Source organism: Typopeltis vanoorti, chromosome 12, assembly GCF_054136105.1.
Source record: "Typopeltis vanoorti isolate ZY-2024b chromosome 12, IOZ_Tvanoo_1.0, whole genome shotgun sequence".
NCBI lineage: Eukaryota > Metazoa > Arthropoda > Arachnida > Uropygi > Thelyphonidae > Typopeltis > Typopeltis vanoorti.
The window spans coordinates 72,018,382-72,037,191 of NC_143560.1; the positions used below are offsets into that span (position 1 = coordinate 72,018,382).

General features: G+C 33.2%; 1 protein-coding gene across 3 annotated transcripts in view; it reads right to left on the minus strand.

Moving 5' to 3' along the window:
- The window catches only part of l(3)76BDm (trafficking protein particle complex subunit 8 homolog l(3)76BDm), a 447,636-nt gene that overhangs the window by 110,040 nt on the left and 318,786 nt on the right, over positions 1–18,810 (minus strand). For all 3 annotated transcript variants that reach the window (XM_090401248.1, XM_090401249.1, XM_090401247.1), the window contains one exon: positions 9,539–9,710. In XM_090401248.1, the coding sequence (XP_090257374.1) occupies positions 9,539–9,710 (172 nt within the window). The remainder of the gene's footprint in view (positions 1–9,538; positions 9,711–18,810) is intronic.

Here is an 18,810-nt window from a genome sequence, read left to right on the forward strand (position 1 = left end):
TTAAAGTGAAATGTTTTTCTTACTCACATGTAGACTGTAACAAGTAGTTGGGCACTGAGTATGTTGTTTTGAAATCCAGCAGGAATATAAGCCAGTCAATAAACAGCTTTTTATAATTTAATGTTGTTGTATTGTAATACTGTAAAAAAAAAATGTGTTTAAAAAAATATGGACAGTACTTGCCATTTGGATACTTATGTGATCTGTGTGGGTTTTTACCTACCTAGAAATAAGACATGCATTTCTATCTTTTGCTGCTCTCAGTTATGTGATTTCCCTACTAGCACTGACTACAATATAATGTCATTGTATTGATACAATTAACATTAAGTAACACAGGGGCATGAAGATAAAGTGTTGCTGTAAGTTCTTTTGTCAGTTTTCATGTGGGCCAAGATAAGCGGAGTTGAAGGTTTCACACGATAGCAAGTATGAGTATTTCTATATTATTATACATAGAAATACTGATATGAAATCTAACTTGTACGGTTATGGTAGGGAATAATATCTGTATCCATAATGTTAGACTGCCCAAAGAAAGACCATTCTAAGTTCCCTACTTAGTAGAGGAATGTTTTCTAAGCCTTTCTTCAACCCATTCCTGAGTTAGTCAATCTCTCACACAAGCAAATGGGTTTTTCCCTCCCAGAAACTAGGGTTTTTGGGAGGGATGACAACTGTTGTCATCTTGTGTTATGGACCACAAGATGACAGCAGTTGTTGGTTATACTCTTGCTCTCTGGATGTTAATTAAACTAACTGATAGTCTTGAACAACTATTTGGTGATTGATTGAGGGTGGAGTCCAGCTGTCCACTAGTCTTCAAAATCTAATTAGGGATAAATGGACTCACCTACTCCCTTTGGAAAATAAAGGATGTTAGCAGATGTTTTTTGTAGTTGTTGTATGGTTATTCACAGGACATTATGTTCTAATAAGGAATAAATATCAGTCACCACTATTTAGAGCTACTGCTACAAGCAGTGAATTCTAAGACAACATGAAGAAGTTTGGAAGTATTGAAAGTGCAGCATTTGCTAATTTCTTCTCATTATATGGAATTCACATCACATTAATCCATAGTTTTTATATTGTGTGTGTGTGTGTGTGTGTGTGTGGCATGAGGTGCTGTTAGGGAAAAACTGTTCATTTTAACTATTCTCTATCTCCTTTACTTTCTACCTCCTTTTTTGTGGATGTTTAGTAAATATTACAATGCAAATTATGAATACTAACTCGTGAAATTCTGAAATTAAGCAACTGTTTGAATAGCATACAATTATTATAATAATCATGTTTCTATGCAACCACATAAAAATGGTACTGCACAAAATAAACATTTCATTAATCTTGAGTTCTTGAAATAACCACATGAAGTAATTTAAAAAAAAAAAAAAGAATAAACTGGAAGGAACTTTTTTTTTTTTTTTGTTAGGTTATGCTTGGGTTTTTTTTTTCTTGTATTTCTTACTTATCTTTAAATGACCTGAAGTATTTATTTTTTAAAAAAGTCAAAATCATGGAATTCTTAGTTTTTCTCATTTGAATGTATTTTCTTTAAACCTAAATAAATAGTGTACTCCAAAAATTTGAATAAAAAAAAATCTTTTCAGGTATTTGTTGTAGTAATTTGTTCAGGTAATTGTTTATGTCAGCATTTATGAATTTTTAAACTATAATAAATATAGCACAGTAGTAAAAAACACTCAATAGGCATGTAATCAGGAATACATATCCAAACTTAAAGTAGAAAAAAAAGCCATCAAAAGCCATAAATGTGGAAAGGCAGTGGAAGTAGATGATATTTGACCAGAAATGCTCAAGTATAGTGGCGAAAAAGACTTACTGTGGCTGTACTGCATAGTTTAGAAGGCCTGGACAGAGGGACAAATTCCAGATGATTGGAGTAGAGCTCTCATAGTACCCATATATAAAAAGGGAAATAAAACTGAATGTGAGAATTACAGAGGTATTTCCTTACTGAGTGTTCCTGGTAAGATTTATGCAAGCATACTTGAGAAATGATTGAGAAGGATTGTAGAAGGGAAGCTTTGTGAAGAACAAGCTGGATTCAGGCCAAATAGAGGCGGTCAGGATCAGATTTTCACTTTATGACAAATAGTTGAGAAATCTTGAGAATATAACAAAGATTTGCATTTAAGTTTTGTAGATCTGGAAAAGGCATATGACAAGGTGCCAAGAAAAAAGCTATTAAAAATGCTACAGTTGTATGGTATCAATGGAGCATTATATCAAGCAATACTCAATCTTTATTTGAGTTGTAAGTCAGCAGTTAGAATTGAAGTACAGGAAGATAGTTTAATGTTAAATCTGGTGTCAGATAAGGTTGTACATTTCTCCTGTGTTATTCATTATCTACATGGATCACATTATGAAGGAAAGTGGTATTAAACCTGATATCAAAATTGGAAACGTTAATCTCAGCTCTTTACTGTATGTGGATGACGTTGTACTGTCGTGACGACCTTTTCTGTCGTGTTCTAAATCTATCTAGTTTCAAGTCACTTTTATGAATAATACAACTAATTACGAAGTGATCACCGATCCAAAAGTAGGGAAATTTATATTTATACTGCGCCACCCTATTCTTAGATTAGTCTATATAAATAGTAGGATCAGTTCTAAATTAAGTTAGCAGTCATCTCATTAGGCCGAATCATCTATTATCATTTTTACTTGGGGTTCCCGCAAGATTCGAATGTTTATGAACGGTGCAATAATAAGGAATTCAGGCAAACACAATATTTAGATCAACAAAATAAAACATTTAATATATGATATGGTTAACAAATACATGAACTCTATTTTAAAATGGAACTATACAATTAACTTAACACATCTTCTTAGGTCACTGATACTAATTCAATGTTCTAACTTTCATATACTATTCACAGTCTCACAAACACAAATCTTCTTATCTCAAGTTAATATAACAATTTCACATTTAATCAGTCTTCACAAATCTATCAGCTCAATGTTTATATTCACAGCAGGCAATAAACTACGTAAGCTATATTCAAAGCAAATATATTCCCGGATCTTGAGCATCGGAGATATATTACAGTTAATGCTAGAATAGAGAAACTTATACAACTACTCTTACCAGACAAATTCTTCAATACATCAAATTATTGAGAGAGCACTTATGAATTAACTTAATTAACATTAGCGGAACACACACAACAAATATTCTCCATAGTTTAAACTGTATCACTGTAAGTCGCACTTCACTATTCCAAACAACAGTAATTAGGTACTAATATCTTTTCCTGTTCACTTTTCTCCAAGTAATCAATATAACCTTTTCCTAGGGCAACACAGAATTTAATCGTAATCCAGATTAACTAGAACTAATCAGAATTTTCGCATTGACTGTCCAGTTTCCTTATATCTGATCACGGCATCAACCTTTCTTCATAACAACAGCAGATTTCGCTTATAACATTAAACTTTATGTTTCACTACTTATAGGTTCACTTCCGAACACTAAACTCATAAATTTCTGCCCTCAGGATTTTATAATCTTGGTTCCGCAAAACTCTCTCCTCACTCGCTAAATAATAATTCCTCTCCCTTCCCTGTCTTATCTATGACCTTCCTTCTCTCTCTGCTCTATCTATTCCTATCTATCTATGACCTTCACTCCCACCTTACGTTCGAACGCCACGCTCTACTTCACTCGTGGTTGTTTACGCGTGCGTTTCCATGACAATAGACTAAGCGTAAACATTTCGCCAATGTAATGTATGCTATATTACTGCTACATGAGTGATTACATAACATTAAATATTTCACAAATAAGAACAATATAATATTTAAGCTATTTCTTCAACTTTTGATTACGTATACAGTTAAATATAAAAATACACTTTACGTTACACCATATATATTTAGTTATACAAAATTCTAAACATATTATTATTTTATAAGTTAATAATAGGTCAGGTTTTGAATAAATTTTTAATTAGTAATTCTTATTTAAGGAATAATAAATAAATTTATATGAGCCATGATTAATATTTAATAAGCAATGTTAAATGTGAATGAAAAATAATAAATTACATAACATAGCTTCATTCACAATTTAACATAGGCTCACCCTTTCTTTGAAAAATTTTTATTATAAGAAAATTTTTCTTTTGACACTAAGCTCCTTTTTTATAAAAAAAAAACAAACTGAATTACATATTTCCTTTTCGATTTCTTAAGTAATACCTAGTTTTACTGAAACTTGGTTCTTTATTATGTTTTGTGCCTTTATTCTCTTTCACCTTATCATCAATTCTCTTATTACTATTATTATCACTTTCTGCATGTCTTTCAAGTTTGTAGTATAGGATTCTCTTCCTTGAATTAAATTCACGTTCTCCATTATTAGAATTAAGTCTTTGTTGTCTCACAACCTGGCGGTTTGTTCTACGATATAGATTAGACATTTTACCAAAATTGACTTCAACCTTTAGTTTACTATTAGTGGTAACTTCTGATTTGGGCTTTGCCACTACTACTTTTTGTTCATCAGTAAGGAGAGGAGTATCAGATTGAATGTGTACATAAGAGTTATCACCACTATCTCTATTAGATGATTGATTCACAGCTGATTTTTCTTCAGTAGATGGTCCTGATTCAAGTGGCAATCTAAACTGTTTTGTTTGATACTTAGACTTATCATAATTATGAATTTCATTTCTTCTAGTATATCTCCTTTTGTTCATCAGGGTTATTTCCTCCTTAGAAAAGTCACAAGAAAAATGATATCTTGCTAAGAAGTTTGTTCCCAAGATAATGTGAGAACCTAGATTGGAAGTAGTGGGGACAACAAGTAGGTCTTGCCACACGTACAGTCCAAATTCTGGTAGGTATATTCTTGCTCGAAGCTTTTCATATGCCACAAAGTTTGAGTCTGAGAGAGAAGTAATCCTTACAGGTTGTCTCAGCTTGGCAGTGCTCTTCCACAGTTTGTCTTTTAATGTTAGGAAATAATCCATCCTGATGGTAGAGGCATTGCATCCTGTATCTAATAAGATGTCACATTTAGAACCCAGGATTTCTCCTCTAACTGTCATCATTCTTTCATTAGGTGCCTGGTGTTTCTGAATTCCATTATTTCTTCTGTGGTTCACATATCCAAATTTTGAATTCCATCTGTTGTTATAGTAGTTTTCTTTGTTATGGAAGCAGTTCCTGGCATAATGTCCAACTTTGTTGCAATTGTAACACCTAAGAGGATTTCTTTGCTTTATCTCTGTCTTGGATTGAGGGATAGCAGACATTTGTTGTCTAACATCATTTAATCCTCGCATTACCCTATCTAGACTACTTAAAATAGGTTGACTTTATTGTTCAACTTGATGTTTGATCATCTCATCAATTTTATTTGTAGTGGGATTTTGATTTTCTTGAGATTTCAGAGTAATAGCTGATAACTGTCTCACAACTTCATTAAGACTATCCATTATAGGCTGATTTAACTTATTCACTTCCTGGTGAATTAAAGTTTTTACTTCTGTCATCAGTTTCCTGTCCAATTGCTCTTTACTCTCTGTCATGTAGTTTACACTACTTGAATTTTCTCCAGTATTCTTTGCTTTTTCCTTTTCAACTTTACTTCTCCTTTCTATTTCTGATTGGTTGAATGAACTATCAGTTTTATTCACGACATTCACAAGACTTGCATTAGTTGAGGGATAAAGGTCACCTAGTATTTGTTCTTTTTCCTTAACACTTTTGAGACACTCTTCTAAAGTAGAAATTTTCTTCTTGTAGGCTGTTTCTCTTAATTCTTGCCTAACACCTTGTCTAAATTGTTGGAACACAGCCCAATCTAAGTGAGGTTTATCTTCACCAGTAACATTCAAACTGTTGGCCAATGTTAATAACCTATTGTGAAAATCAGTAACAGTCTCTTTATCCTTTTGAACAATTTTCTGCAATTTCCACAAGTTTGGACCTACACTTCTAAGTTTACAAAATTGAGACATTAAGGTGTCTTTAAATTTGGAATACTCAAAAGTTTCTCGAAGTATTGGAGAAGAATGCAAAAATGTTTTTGCTTTACCTACCAATTTACTTCTAATCAGAACTAGTAATTGAAAATCAGTCCAACCTGCAATTTCTCTAAGTTTTTCAACATAGGTAAAGAAAAATAGTACATCATCTGATTCTTCACCTGAATATTGGGGAAAAACCTGTTGCGGGTTTACCGTACGAAAGAATTCACTGTCATTCATTTCAGAGCTTGATGTGACAGCCATAGTGATTAATAAATTACTATCTCAATTAATTCAATCTTTCTACTTTAAAATAAACTTTTATCTTTGCCTGAGTCCAGATTATAACCAGTTCACTGTGATTTAATTATTTCACTTTCTAAAATTTCAGGGAGTAATTCTACGATTATTATCACTAAACTTAAATTCAATTTCTTATCTTATAGTTGTTAAATTTAATTCCTACCTATTAAATCACATCCTGTCGGCTGCGCCATTTGTTGTGACGACCTTTTCTGTCGTGTTCTAAATCTATCTAGTTTCAAGTCACTTTTATGAATAATACAACTAATTACGAAGTGATCACCGATCCAAAAGTAGGGAAATTTATATTTATACTGCGCCACCCTATTCTTAGATTAGTCTATATAAATAGTAGGATCAGTTCTAAATTAAGTTAGCAGTCATCTCATTAGGCCGAATCATCTATTATCATTTTTACTTGGGGTTCCCGCAAGATTCGAATGTTTATGAACGGTGCAATAATAAGGAATTCAGGCAAACACAATATTTAGATCAACAAAATAAAACATTTAATATATGATATGGTTAACAAATACATGAACTCTATTTTAAAATGGAACTATACAATTAACTTAACACATCTTCTTAGGTCACTGATACTAATTCAATGTTCTAACTTTCATATACTATTCACAGTCTCACAAACACAAATCTTCTTATCTCAAGTTAATATAACAATTTCACATTTAATCAGTCTTCACAAATCTATCAGCTCAATGTTTATATTCACAGCAGGCAATAAACTACGTAAGCTATATTCAAAGCAAATATATTCCCGGATCTTGAGCATCGGAGATATATTACAGTTAATGCTAGAATAGAGAAACTTATACAACTACTCTTACCAGACAAATTCTTCAATACATCAAATTATTGAGAGAGCACTTATGAATTAACTTAATTAACATTAGCGGAACACACATAACAAATATTCTCCATAGTTTAAACTGTATCACTGTAAGTCGCACTTCACTATTCCAAACAACAGTAATTAGGTACTAATATCTTTTCCTGTTCACTTTTCTCCAAGTAATCAATATAACCTTTTCCTAGGGCAACACAGAATTTAATCGTAATCCAGATTAACTAGAACTAATCAGAATTTTCGCATTGACTGTCCAGTTTCCTTATATCTGATCACGGCATCAACCTTTCTTCATAACAACAGCAGATTTCGCTTATAACATTAAACTTTATGTTTCACTACTTATAGGTTCACTTCCGAACACTAAACTCATAAATTTCTGCCCTCAGGATTTTATAATCTTGGTTCCGCAAAACTCTCTCCTCACTCGCTAAATAATAATTCCTCTCCCTTCCCTGTCTTATCTATGACCTTCCTTCTCTCTCTGCTCTATCTATTCCTATCTATCTATGACCTTCACTCCCACCTTACGTTCGAACGCCACGCTCTACTCCACTCGTGGTTGTTTACGCGTGCGTTTCCATGACAATAGACTAAGCGTAAACATTTCGCCAATGTAATGTATGCTATATTACTGCTACATGAGTGATTACATAACATTAAATATTTCACAAATAAGAACAATATAATATTTAAGCTATTTCTTCAACTTTTGATTACGTATACAGTTAAATATAAAAATACACTTTACGTTACACCATATATATTTAGTTATACAAAATTCTAAACATATTATTATTTTATAAGTTAATAATAGGTCAGGTTTTGAATAAATTTTTAATTAGTAATTCTTATTTAAGGAATAATAAATAAATTTATATGAGCCATGATTAATATTTAATAAGCAATGTTAAATGTGAATGAAAAATAATAAATTACATAACATAGCTTCATTCACAATTTAACAGTACGTTTAAAAAAAAATCCAGTACAAGTCTGCAAGATTCCCTGATTAAATTGAATAACTGTTGCAATTTTGTATGAAGGTAAGCAATAACAAAGCAAAGACAATGAAAATAGGCAGAAACATTGAAAATATCAACTGCATTGTGAATGGAGAACTTATAGAACAAGTAAAACATTTCAGCCACTTAGGCATAATTTTTAGTGAAAATGATACATTAAATATGAAAATAGACAATAGAATGAATAAAGCTGGTATGGTAGGAAGTAGATTGAATAAATTTATATCGAATAAGAGAGAAATGAGTCAAAACACTAAATTAGCTGTATACAAGAAGTGTTGAAACGAATTTTAACTTATGGATCTGAGAGTTGGGTTAGAAATAAAACAATTGACTAGACACTAGAGACCAGAGATATGAGAATCCTGAGAAAGATTAGAGGCATGAACAGATGGCACCAGTGGCAACATCATATTAAAAACGACGATATCAGGAAAGAATTTTATATTATTAGCATCCAGGAATGTGTTAACAGAGCTAATCTCAGGTGGTATGGTCACTTAAACAGAATGGGTGAGGAAAGATTAGCAAAATAAGTGTTCTCTGCCATGTTGGCAGGAAAACGACCCAGAGGAAGCCCAAGATATAGGTGGACTGATATAGAAAAAAGTGCCTTAGAAGATAGAAATATAAGATCTGATAATGTTTAAGTCTTGACAGGTAACAGATTGATTTGGAGGAAAATTGTAGATAGGAAGTTAGTAATGATGTAAGTTTTTCATGTAGTGCTTTCATATCCTGTACATCCCTTGAGGGTACATATCAATAATTTGATGATGATGATGATGATGATAATAAATACACATTATGCTGAACTTAATCAGTGCAATGATTCTGAACTTTTTCTATTCTCTGGGAAAAAACATGTCACATCACTTTGATAATGCATAAATATCACCTCCAAAGAACTATAAAAAAAACTCATAGTTAAATAAATAGTCCAAAAAATACTTGAAAATGAAGAGTAATAACCTGAATTCAGGAAAAGCAGGAAATTATATCAAAAAATAACTAATGCAGTATTAGAAAGCTTAATAAGGACTTTTTCTTCAGTATTTGGAGAGAAAATAATTATCATAATCATATTACAATCTTTAACTTCCGTGGTATGTAAATGACATAGCATAATCACAAAAATCACCAATCATGTCTTACTTGATCTACAGATATTACACATTCACCATACTACACACCACTCTTCAAACATTTGTGTTTTTTTTTTTATATAAAATATATATATATATATATATATATATATATATTTGGGAAAGAAAAGGATCAATGTTTCACTGATCTCATAACTGTAAAGAAAGCAAGTAAAATAAATGCATTACCTCACTGACATTTTCGGCATCTACATGAAGCACTAGGCTGTTATCAACATCAGCAGCAGAACACCGACCAGGGTTACACTTTTCCCCAAATGATAAACTCCTAAACACTTCAGCAGAGAAGCAGAGAGATGGAAGAGCTGTAATTGTAGCAGTGTAATGAAGTAGCCTATGCCTGAGAAAGGAATAAAATGTGATATATAGAATTTTTTTTTCCATAATGACAGCAGTTTTAGTATAATCAGATCAGTATTAAATAACTGAGATAAAAAAAATTCCTTAATTTCAGATTTATAATTTGATTCATAAATCTGCATATAAAAACAGATTCCTAGAAAATTCAGTGAAAACAACTTACTGAAGGGCAAATTACAAAATAATTTTGAGAATGCAAATCATGGGAAGGGGAATGAACTTCACCTAAAAATGAAGATTATAATATATAAAAAAAACCTTTGAAAGACTATTTTAAAGAAAATAAAGCAACTATAAAAATAATTGTTTTTCAATGAACTGAAAAGAAATTCTTCAAAATAGTTTTTCTTGTATATATGTTATTTTAGCATTTTTAAATGAAGTTTACAGAATGCTCCTGGAACCAAGCAGTAGTCTTCCTGGACATGTCAGATGAACAGTTGTCTTGCTGGTAGATGTCATCTCCAATGGGATGCACAATGAACACAAATGGGTGTAAATGAGTTCCTCGTACCGGGATGCATTGAGAGTCATTGGTACATGTACCAAAGGTCCCAAAGACATCCAACTGAAGACACCCCAGGCCATCACCGAGCCACCACCAGCCTGTACAGTTCCTTCAGTGCTATGAAATTTCAATTGCGATTCATCACTCCAGGCTACACATGACCAATTTTCAATCATCCAGTTTCAATGTTCTTTAGCCCAGGCTTGTGCCGTTAGACGTTACACTCTTGAAGGTTGGCAGCTCCCAAAGCTGAGACAGTGAAGTGAATGTTGCATGGTCCTTGCACTGACTTTCTGACTCAAACCCTCATTCAGATGGGAGGTGATTTGAGATAATGTCTGATCCCTATTGGTCTGTACGATGTGAGTTAGATGGCAAAGCCCACAATCATTCAAGACTGGTTACCCTCTACAGTTTGTCTGGGTGCTTGTTTTTTTTGTCGGAATTTTCATATTCCCATAACACTCTTGAAACTGTCATACAAGAAAACCCAAGTTCATTAACAATTTCAGAGATTGAGCAATCCCATCTATCAGGCACCTATGATTTGCCCTCTGTCAAATGCATTTAAATCCTGCACCTTTCCATTACACTTTTCATGAAGAATGCTTGGGGAAGCCAACACTGACAGCTAAGTATAACCACAGTTTCGGCCACACATGCGCACAAATACAGGCGTTGCAGTAGAGAATTTGTATAGTATCTCCTATGCCTAATTCAATAGCACTTCAGCTTATAATTATATATAAACCCTGTCTGCTTCTGTGACTGCATATACACAAGCTGATGCATTATTCTGTTCATTATTTTTATAACTGTGTACTGACAATAATAAATTAATGGATTTGATATTTTCCATTTTACCTTTTTTTGTAAATTATTATTATTAATGCATTGATCTACTTCTAAGATTTTTCTCTCTTATAAACAAAGTGTTAAGAATCAGCCATCATCTTCCCTCCATATTTCAACAATTCTGCTTGAATCTCATTTTCTCCAGTCTTCTGTTTCAAAGAAACTGACCACCTCTTTTCTCATAACTTTTGGCAAAATTCAATTCATATCTCTTCAAGGTGAGTGTCACTAATTTCTTACTTGATCAACATAAATGTTAATTATTTATAATTTTTTACTTCCTTTAGAGTGATACATTTTTTTCTATTGCATAACTTTCATATTTTTCTTATTTTAATGGTTTCTTTTATTTTTATGGTATTAAAATATCAAATTTCTATTAAAATATTTTTTTTTCTATCAAAATGATAGAAAAACTGATTTCGGAATTCGCATTTTTTTTTTCTTATTTAAACAAAAATAGTTCTCCCCCACCCAACCCACCCAAGAATGATTACCAAACAGCAGAAGTGTGTCCTAGTCTTTTTCATAATGATTCCTAGCAGGCCTCTATGTACTCCAATGTTGGAACACATCATTCTTATGGAATTCCTTATGATTTCCTAGAGATCAAACAGAACTTTTTTAAGCCATTTCATGCCTCCAATAACAACGGCAGTAGTCTTAAAACAGGTTATAAAATTCATCTCCTATCTAAAAACTCACAAGCATCCATGTCCATGGTAGGATTTGAAATGCAACCTGTTTGTTGAAAAGAACAGTTACATTAACCACTCAGCCAACCAAGCTGACAATGATTTTTGATTTGTGCTAGCTTTTACAATTAGGGCTGCTCTGTGTGGATGTTCAGGGTGTTTTCCACACAAAGGTGCCTGATCAGGAGGGACACCATTTCAAGACGATAAATAATAGTAAATTTTTATACAATGCTCTTATTCATTAAGTAAAACTTTACTACATAGACTGCATGACTTAAAATAAACAGTAAGGCAATAAAAAATGAACAATAAACTCAACAACTGATTAGCCACTTTGCTTTGACATACAGCTTCATGAGTGGTGCGTCAAAAAGCAGATATGAATTGTGTGATTTTTTTGTGATAGCTGAAAAAAAAAATTTTTTTTGAGATGCTCTGTTTTTATATACACATATCTTGTATTTATATATTAAATAAATAAAAATTTCTTGAAATTAATTTCATTTTAATTTGCAAATTCCATTTTATGGGGATGCTGAAATATAACTTTGAACAAAGGCACCTCTTACTCATGGGATGGCTCTGTTCACAATTCATTTATATATAAAAATCCTATGTTGGAAGAAGAATGACAAGGGGATATTCAAAAACTGTAATAAAATCAGGTATTCTGTTTTTAATAAATTACTAGTAACAGGTGCATGTGCATACAAAGAATAATTTGGAGGAAAATTGTTGATAGGAATCTCTCCTAAAAGATGCTGCCATAAAAATTAAATAAAAAAAAAATTATTATTTTTTAATTTCCCTACCCTTCAAGATGACAGGTACCCAAGCATCCCTTAATAGTCTCTTATACTACTCCAATGGAATGACCTACAACATAACATCAAAATTCCTTTGCCATCTTACTTATGACCATTTTACTTTGTTGGCCTCCTTGGCCAAGAGGTTAGTACAACAAACTGTTCTATGAGTTTGAATCCTACCATGGGCATGTACATTTTTAGTGAATGTTTTAGGTTGGATATGAATTCATTACTCAATGTGAGACCACCACTGTCCCTATTGGAGGTATTTTAATGGCTTTGAAAAAGACACAATATTTAGTCTCTAGAGTAGGATTTCTGGATTATCCTTCGCCTACCCACCATACCAACATTTATGCACTATAGCCTTTTAGTCTTGTAATGGGATTCACATAACTAAATATAATTTATTTGAATAAATTCACACACACACACACACACACACACACACACACACACACATATCCAAATCCAACCATTTATATAATGATCACCTTTTATATAATGCAAAAATCAAAAGCCATTAAACCAGAATCTCATAACATCCTTTCAGAAGTTTATAGGTCTCTATCATATCATATATCACCCGAGTCTCCTTCTGTTTACTAGTGTCTGCAGTCTATATCTGCCATCATGACCTACATTTCACAATCCCAATACCATAACTGCATCCTACCCACAGCTTTTTCATTCCATTAGAACCCAGAAAATCAGATCTATGCACAGTAATATCCAGGTGAGTTCACATCAATACCATGTAAAGAAGCAAAATGACTTCCTTATCCTTCAAAAATATTTGTTTCAGCATCACAATTATCCTCTGAGTTGCACTTGCAATTTTTGTTATGTGACCTGTGAACTTCAAGGTTCCTGGCTTCATCAGCTTTTCCAAGCATAATCCCACCAATATAATACTGCTGGAAATCTGCAGCAACGTGCATACTTTGCACTTACTAAAACTGAATTGACAACCATTATCGTTTGCCACACAGTTCCAGCGCATTCAAGCCATTCTATAAGTGCTAAATATCAGTAACATTTCTGTTGCCTTGACTATCTTTGTATCATCAGCAACCAATCAAACATCTCCTGTCAGGTTCTTCGCAATATCAATGTACAGACTGAACAATATCTAAGAACTAATCCTTGGGAATATCGCTAGTCACCTTAAATCTGCTATGCTTGCCCTCTCCTTCCATATACCACTTTCTGATACCTACCAACCATCTATTTAATGAAGTTAATAGTTTATATTCCAATCTGTGCTCTGATTAATGCAACAATCTTTCATTATGGTATCCTGTCAAATATATTAGCAAAGCCTACAATACTATAGTATGTTCATTCCCTTTATCCCAACTCAGACATAATATTATAAAATATGAGCAATTAATCAGATATGATCTCCCTTTAGTAAACCCATGCTGTTCCTTGCAAAGTATACCTTGTCATCAATCCATTTTTATGCAAGTTCTTACCAACTTCTCAAAAATCTTTGCCACCACTCCAGAGATACCGATAGGTCAGTAATTACACATCAGTTTTTGCACTACCCTTGTATAATGACTATCATATATTAATTTCATTCTTGTGAATCATTCCTGAGCTGAGACTCAAATTATATGACCAAGTCAAGGACCTAACTAGTTCAGCTGAACTAGTTAGGCCCTTGACTTGGTCATATAATTGACTAGCATTCCTTTATTCATCTTTTTTTTTTCCAGGTTCTGTAAAAGTACTATAATTTCCTCATAAAGACACACTCTCTCTCTCTCTCTCTATATATATATATATATATCCATCCAATGCAGTGGCATACACCAGGTTAACTTGGTGGTCCTAACAAAATGAGACCTTAACAAAGTAAGCACTCATTATTTGAACAATTGCATCCACTTAAGACACAAATTTACCATTAGAATTCAATAAAGTTATTCTTCCGCTTTCATTACTTATTTTACTTGTAGCATAAAAATAAAATTGTTTTGGGTTGCTTTTGTCCTATACAGATAATATATTTTCATACTCCAACTTTGCTTTCCATCCAATACCTGTGATATGTAACTACTGGTCTACTCTTTTATCTTTCATAACTCTTTTCATGCTGCACATCCATTTTGATCCCACCCTATTTGTGTTCTTTGAATGCCAGAGATGCATTCAGGTACTGCATCAATTAAGCATCTTTGCACTGCTGATATTTTTCCCATTCAATAACTACCAAGAGTGAACATAGTATTGTTCTGAGTTTGTTAATTTCCAGCTTTATAAGTCAGCATGTATCCTTTCCTAATTGGAACATCCATAAAATTAGCTACTTCCAGTATAGTACAGTGTGATCGTTGTCACCAACTAGTGGCTGGTTGGTTTTTGTGAATAACTGATTAAAGGAAAGCAATGGTCATACTGCACCATTCCAAAGGTTACAGTACACAAAGTAATAATAAAAAATAGTAAATAGACAAATTAGTTAATAATATGCACAATTTTTTTTAACTGAAGTTAAGAAATTAATCAAGCTATGTTATATCTACACACAGATAGCAATTATGATCAAATGTGTTTGTATAAATAAATCCTTTATAAATAGTTAAAAATTCTGTAGTTTGTCTGAGTCTGATAAAATCAGCCTGAGTGTATATGGCTCAGCCCAGATTAGTAAAAATTTCATCCCTTTCTTTGGTGAAGTGCTGGCACCCCACCAGAACGTAGTAAATGGTAAGACAAGTCACACTGCTCACAAATGGGTGGGTGTGTAATATATATAATAAGCATATATATATATATATATATATATATATATATATATATATATATATATATATATATATATATATATATATTATTAAGAGTATTTACTTGGATTATAGATATTTTATATTAGAATTTTACTTACTAGAAACACCGAGATAAGACAAAAACTTTAATTACAACACAAATAGTTTTCAGAATGCTGACTTCTTCAGGTGTACATACTATCACAAAAAACTGGAAAAAATAGCAAGATAAAAAAGTGAACTTCTCACATGAACAAGTTAGAAACAACAACAGTCAAGTTTGAACTGGCAGCCACGTAGCAGGTCTAGAGCGAGGCATTAGTGAGTGGGAACTATCTCGATAACGCCAAAATTGAATTGCTGCGCTATGTGAATCAGGTAAGTTATAACTTAAATTACTGTTCATGTGTGAGGGGTACAGAACTATTTCTTTCAATTCTAAGATGCATCTTTCTAGTTCATCAGGGCATTTATGGCTGTTTGTAGTAAGATTCCAGTCTATCTTGTGTTGACCCTCTTCTAAATTAGAGTTGGCAGAGAAAAGGACATGATTGGAGAGGGCGCTTGCACGGGTTCTGTTGTATGAGATATCACATTGGTGCTCTTCAAGTTGTAGTGAGATAGACTTAGCAGTTTGCCCATAATACAGCTTCCCGCAACTACAGATGATTTTATATACTCCTGGGAACTGAAGTTGGTGATGTTTTGACTTGGGTTGACTCAAGAAAGAACGAGGCTTTGTAGGGTAGTGAAGTAAGTTCTAATATTAAATTTCTTTATAATTTTTGCCAATCTGGATGATAAAGAACTCACATATGGTAATGGAATGTGTGCAATAGGGTTAGAGTTAAACTTCTTGTCGAGTTTGGAGACGAGGGTATTGACTGTTAGAAATGCTTCGAGGTGAGTAGCCGTTGTTTAAGAAAGCTCTTTTGAGGTGGTTAAGTTCGATTTGAAGACCACCTTCTTCTAAAATTAGAGATCTCGCCCAATGAGCCAGAGTGGTGATAATTCTGAGTTTCTGCAGAGGGAAGTGATGAGAGGAGGCATGCAAGTATCTGTCCGTATGAGTTGTTTTTCGAAAGATAGAAGATTTGAGACAATTAGGCATCTTAGTAATCTTTAAATCTAAAAAGGAAAGGACACCGTTCACTTCAAGATCCGATGTGAATTTGATGTTTTGGTGGCAATTGTTCAAATGATCTAGGAAGGTTTCTAAGTTCTCTGGACCATATTGTAAATGAATTCTGTTTGTTGCTTATTTATTTTATCGTTATTCTAATTAGCTGTGCGCGCTTTCTCTCTCATAACCTTTCTAACTTACTCTACTGCGTATTATATTTATCCACCTTCCGTATTTATTAGTCGTATGCCTATGAACATTGAAAAATTAATTTGTCAGACTGTGCCATCAGTATATCAAATATTCGGCATAAGACTCAATAAAACTTCCGGTAGATCTCTCTCTCTTACTAGCGTAACTTCCTTCAACAAAGTTTACATAAACAGTCGTTGTTCTTAAGTAATAAAACTGCACTTTTAACGCTTTAGTTGTTTCCCCAATCACAAGTCTGATTTATTTAGGAACAGTGCTGTTGTAAAATAAATCATCAGGCAGCACTCTTTTAACAAATACTTAAAACACATTTATTTACATTAATATGAAATATACATGAATTAAACAATAGGGAGATTGCTTTCTCTATACATCTATAAAAATTTTAGCATGAAATTAGAACCCTTTTATTTCAACACTAAATAATCTCTTTAACTCAAAAACTTATTTACTCTTTGCTTACAATTTCAACTTATTAAACTCCTAGTTTACTTGCAAAGAGGTTAGTTTTTACAAATTAGATATCAACTTCTAACATGCCAATTGATTCTCTTATGGACAACTTCTTATTACTATCTTAAACTAATTCTTAACAGTCCATATACAACATATCTCCTAGATTATAAGAGAAAATATACAAAGGGAAGTAACTTACAGAGGCTCTGTATCACACATTCAGTCAAGAGTCTTTTACTAAAGTCTTTATGGCTTTTCTTTCATCTTGAGTTTTTAGGCTTCCGTAAGGAGTATCTTGCTACAGCGGTATCACTTCGGGATATTAGCGGGCTTTTTGACTGCAATCTGTGGTACTCGAATAGCACATACAAGAGGTTTCAGCATACAGGCAAATTCTCCCCTGGATCCTTACTTCGGGAACTTCTGCTACTAATCGCCAATGACTGCAACTGCCGCCGACTGGCTCTGGCTCTTCTCAATAACAGCACTTCACCTTTGCTCTTTAGGCACTTGGATCTTGACTCTCCTCTTTGTAACTGGGGCCTTGCCTTTCCTCATTCTTTGTCACTACTGCTCTGATTCGGACTCCACATATAGTCTCAGCTCGCTTCCACTCTGGTTCCAACTACCTCTAGTTCCGATTTCTGATGACTCTTCTTGATGTCCAGAACCCCCTTATGCTCATCTCAGTCCCCTTTTATTTTCTGATCTCGGGTCCTTGCACTAAGGGTAGTAAATCCCAAAGAATTCGGCATTTCTCTTTCATCTTCCTATAAGTTTGACCCACTCTTTGTTCTCCTCCGTGCATTCTTTTGATCGTATTTTTCCAGGCGCAGAACTTGTCTAAAACTAGCGGACCTCTTTGATACTCCTCTTGTCCTTTCAGGCGGCGGAAACTTCTCTAAACCTAGTTACTAACTTTAGATACTAACTTTAAAGGTGTTAGCACAGAGCTTGTAAACACTTCTCTCATACACAAAATTAGTAAACAACTTTCCTGCGCTCTTACACATAATTATGTACAAAGTTCCGATGGCAAAGCATTGCCTTTGTTTTCAATGTTAAAACAGTAAATACATTCACTTCCCACAGGGTTAACTACATTAATAAAAATACATACACACAAACAAGATTATTTTTGTAACAGTTCACACGAGACTTGACCTCTGTAAAAAATCGATGTAAAGCGCTTTGGTATTTTTAAGCTACATCGAGATTTTACAATATTCCCAGATGACGAAGATGTCACCTATGTATTGAAGCCACGGTTTCTAGTCAGTAAAATTCCAATATAAAATATATATATACACGCAATAATAAGTGTGTAAAATGACCATGACCTATGCGGAAACATAGCAAAAACAACTTCCTCCTTTCCGTTTCTACAAAAACTATAAATGCTTAATTTCAGACTCAATCTCATGAAATTTGTCTGTGCTTCCTGCCATGATGACTGCCACTGATTAATTAAACTTGATTTTATAACTTGTCTACTGTCTGTATATGGGACTGACAAACAGTACATGGAAAAAACTATGAGCTGACCTAGTAGCTGCAGTCTCATTACCCTTAATTTTGCTGTGGACATCTAGCACATCCAAACATCAAAATTGAGAATCTTCAGTTTATACAGCAATTATA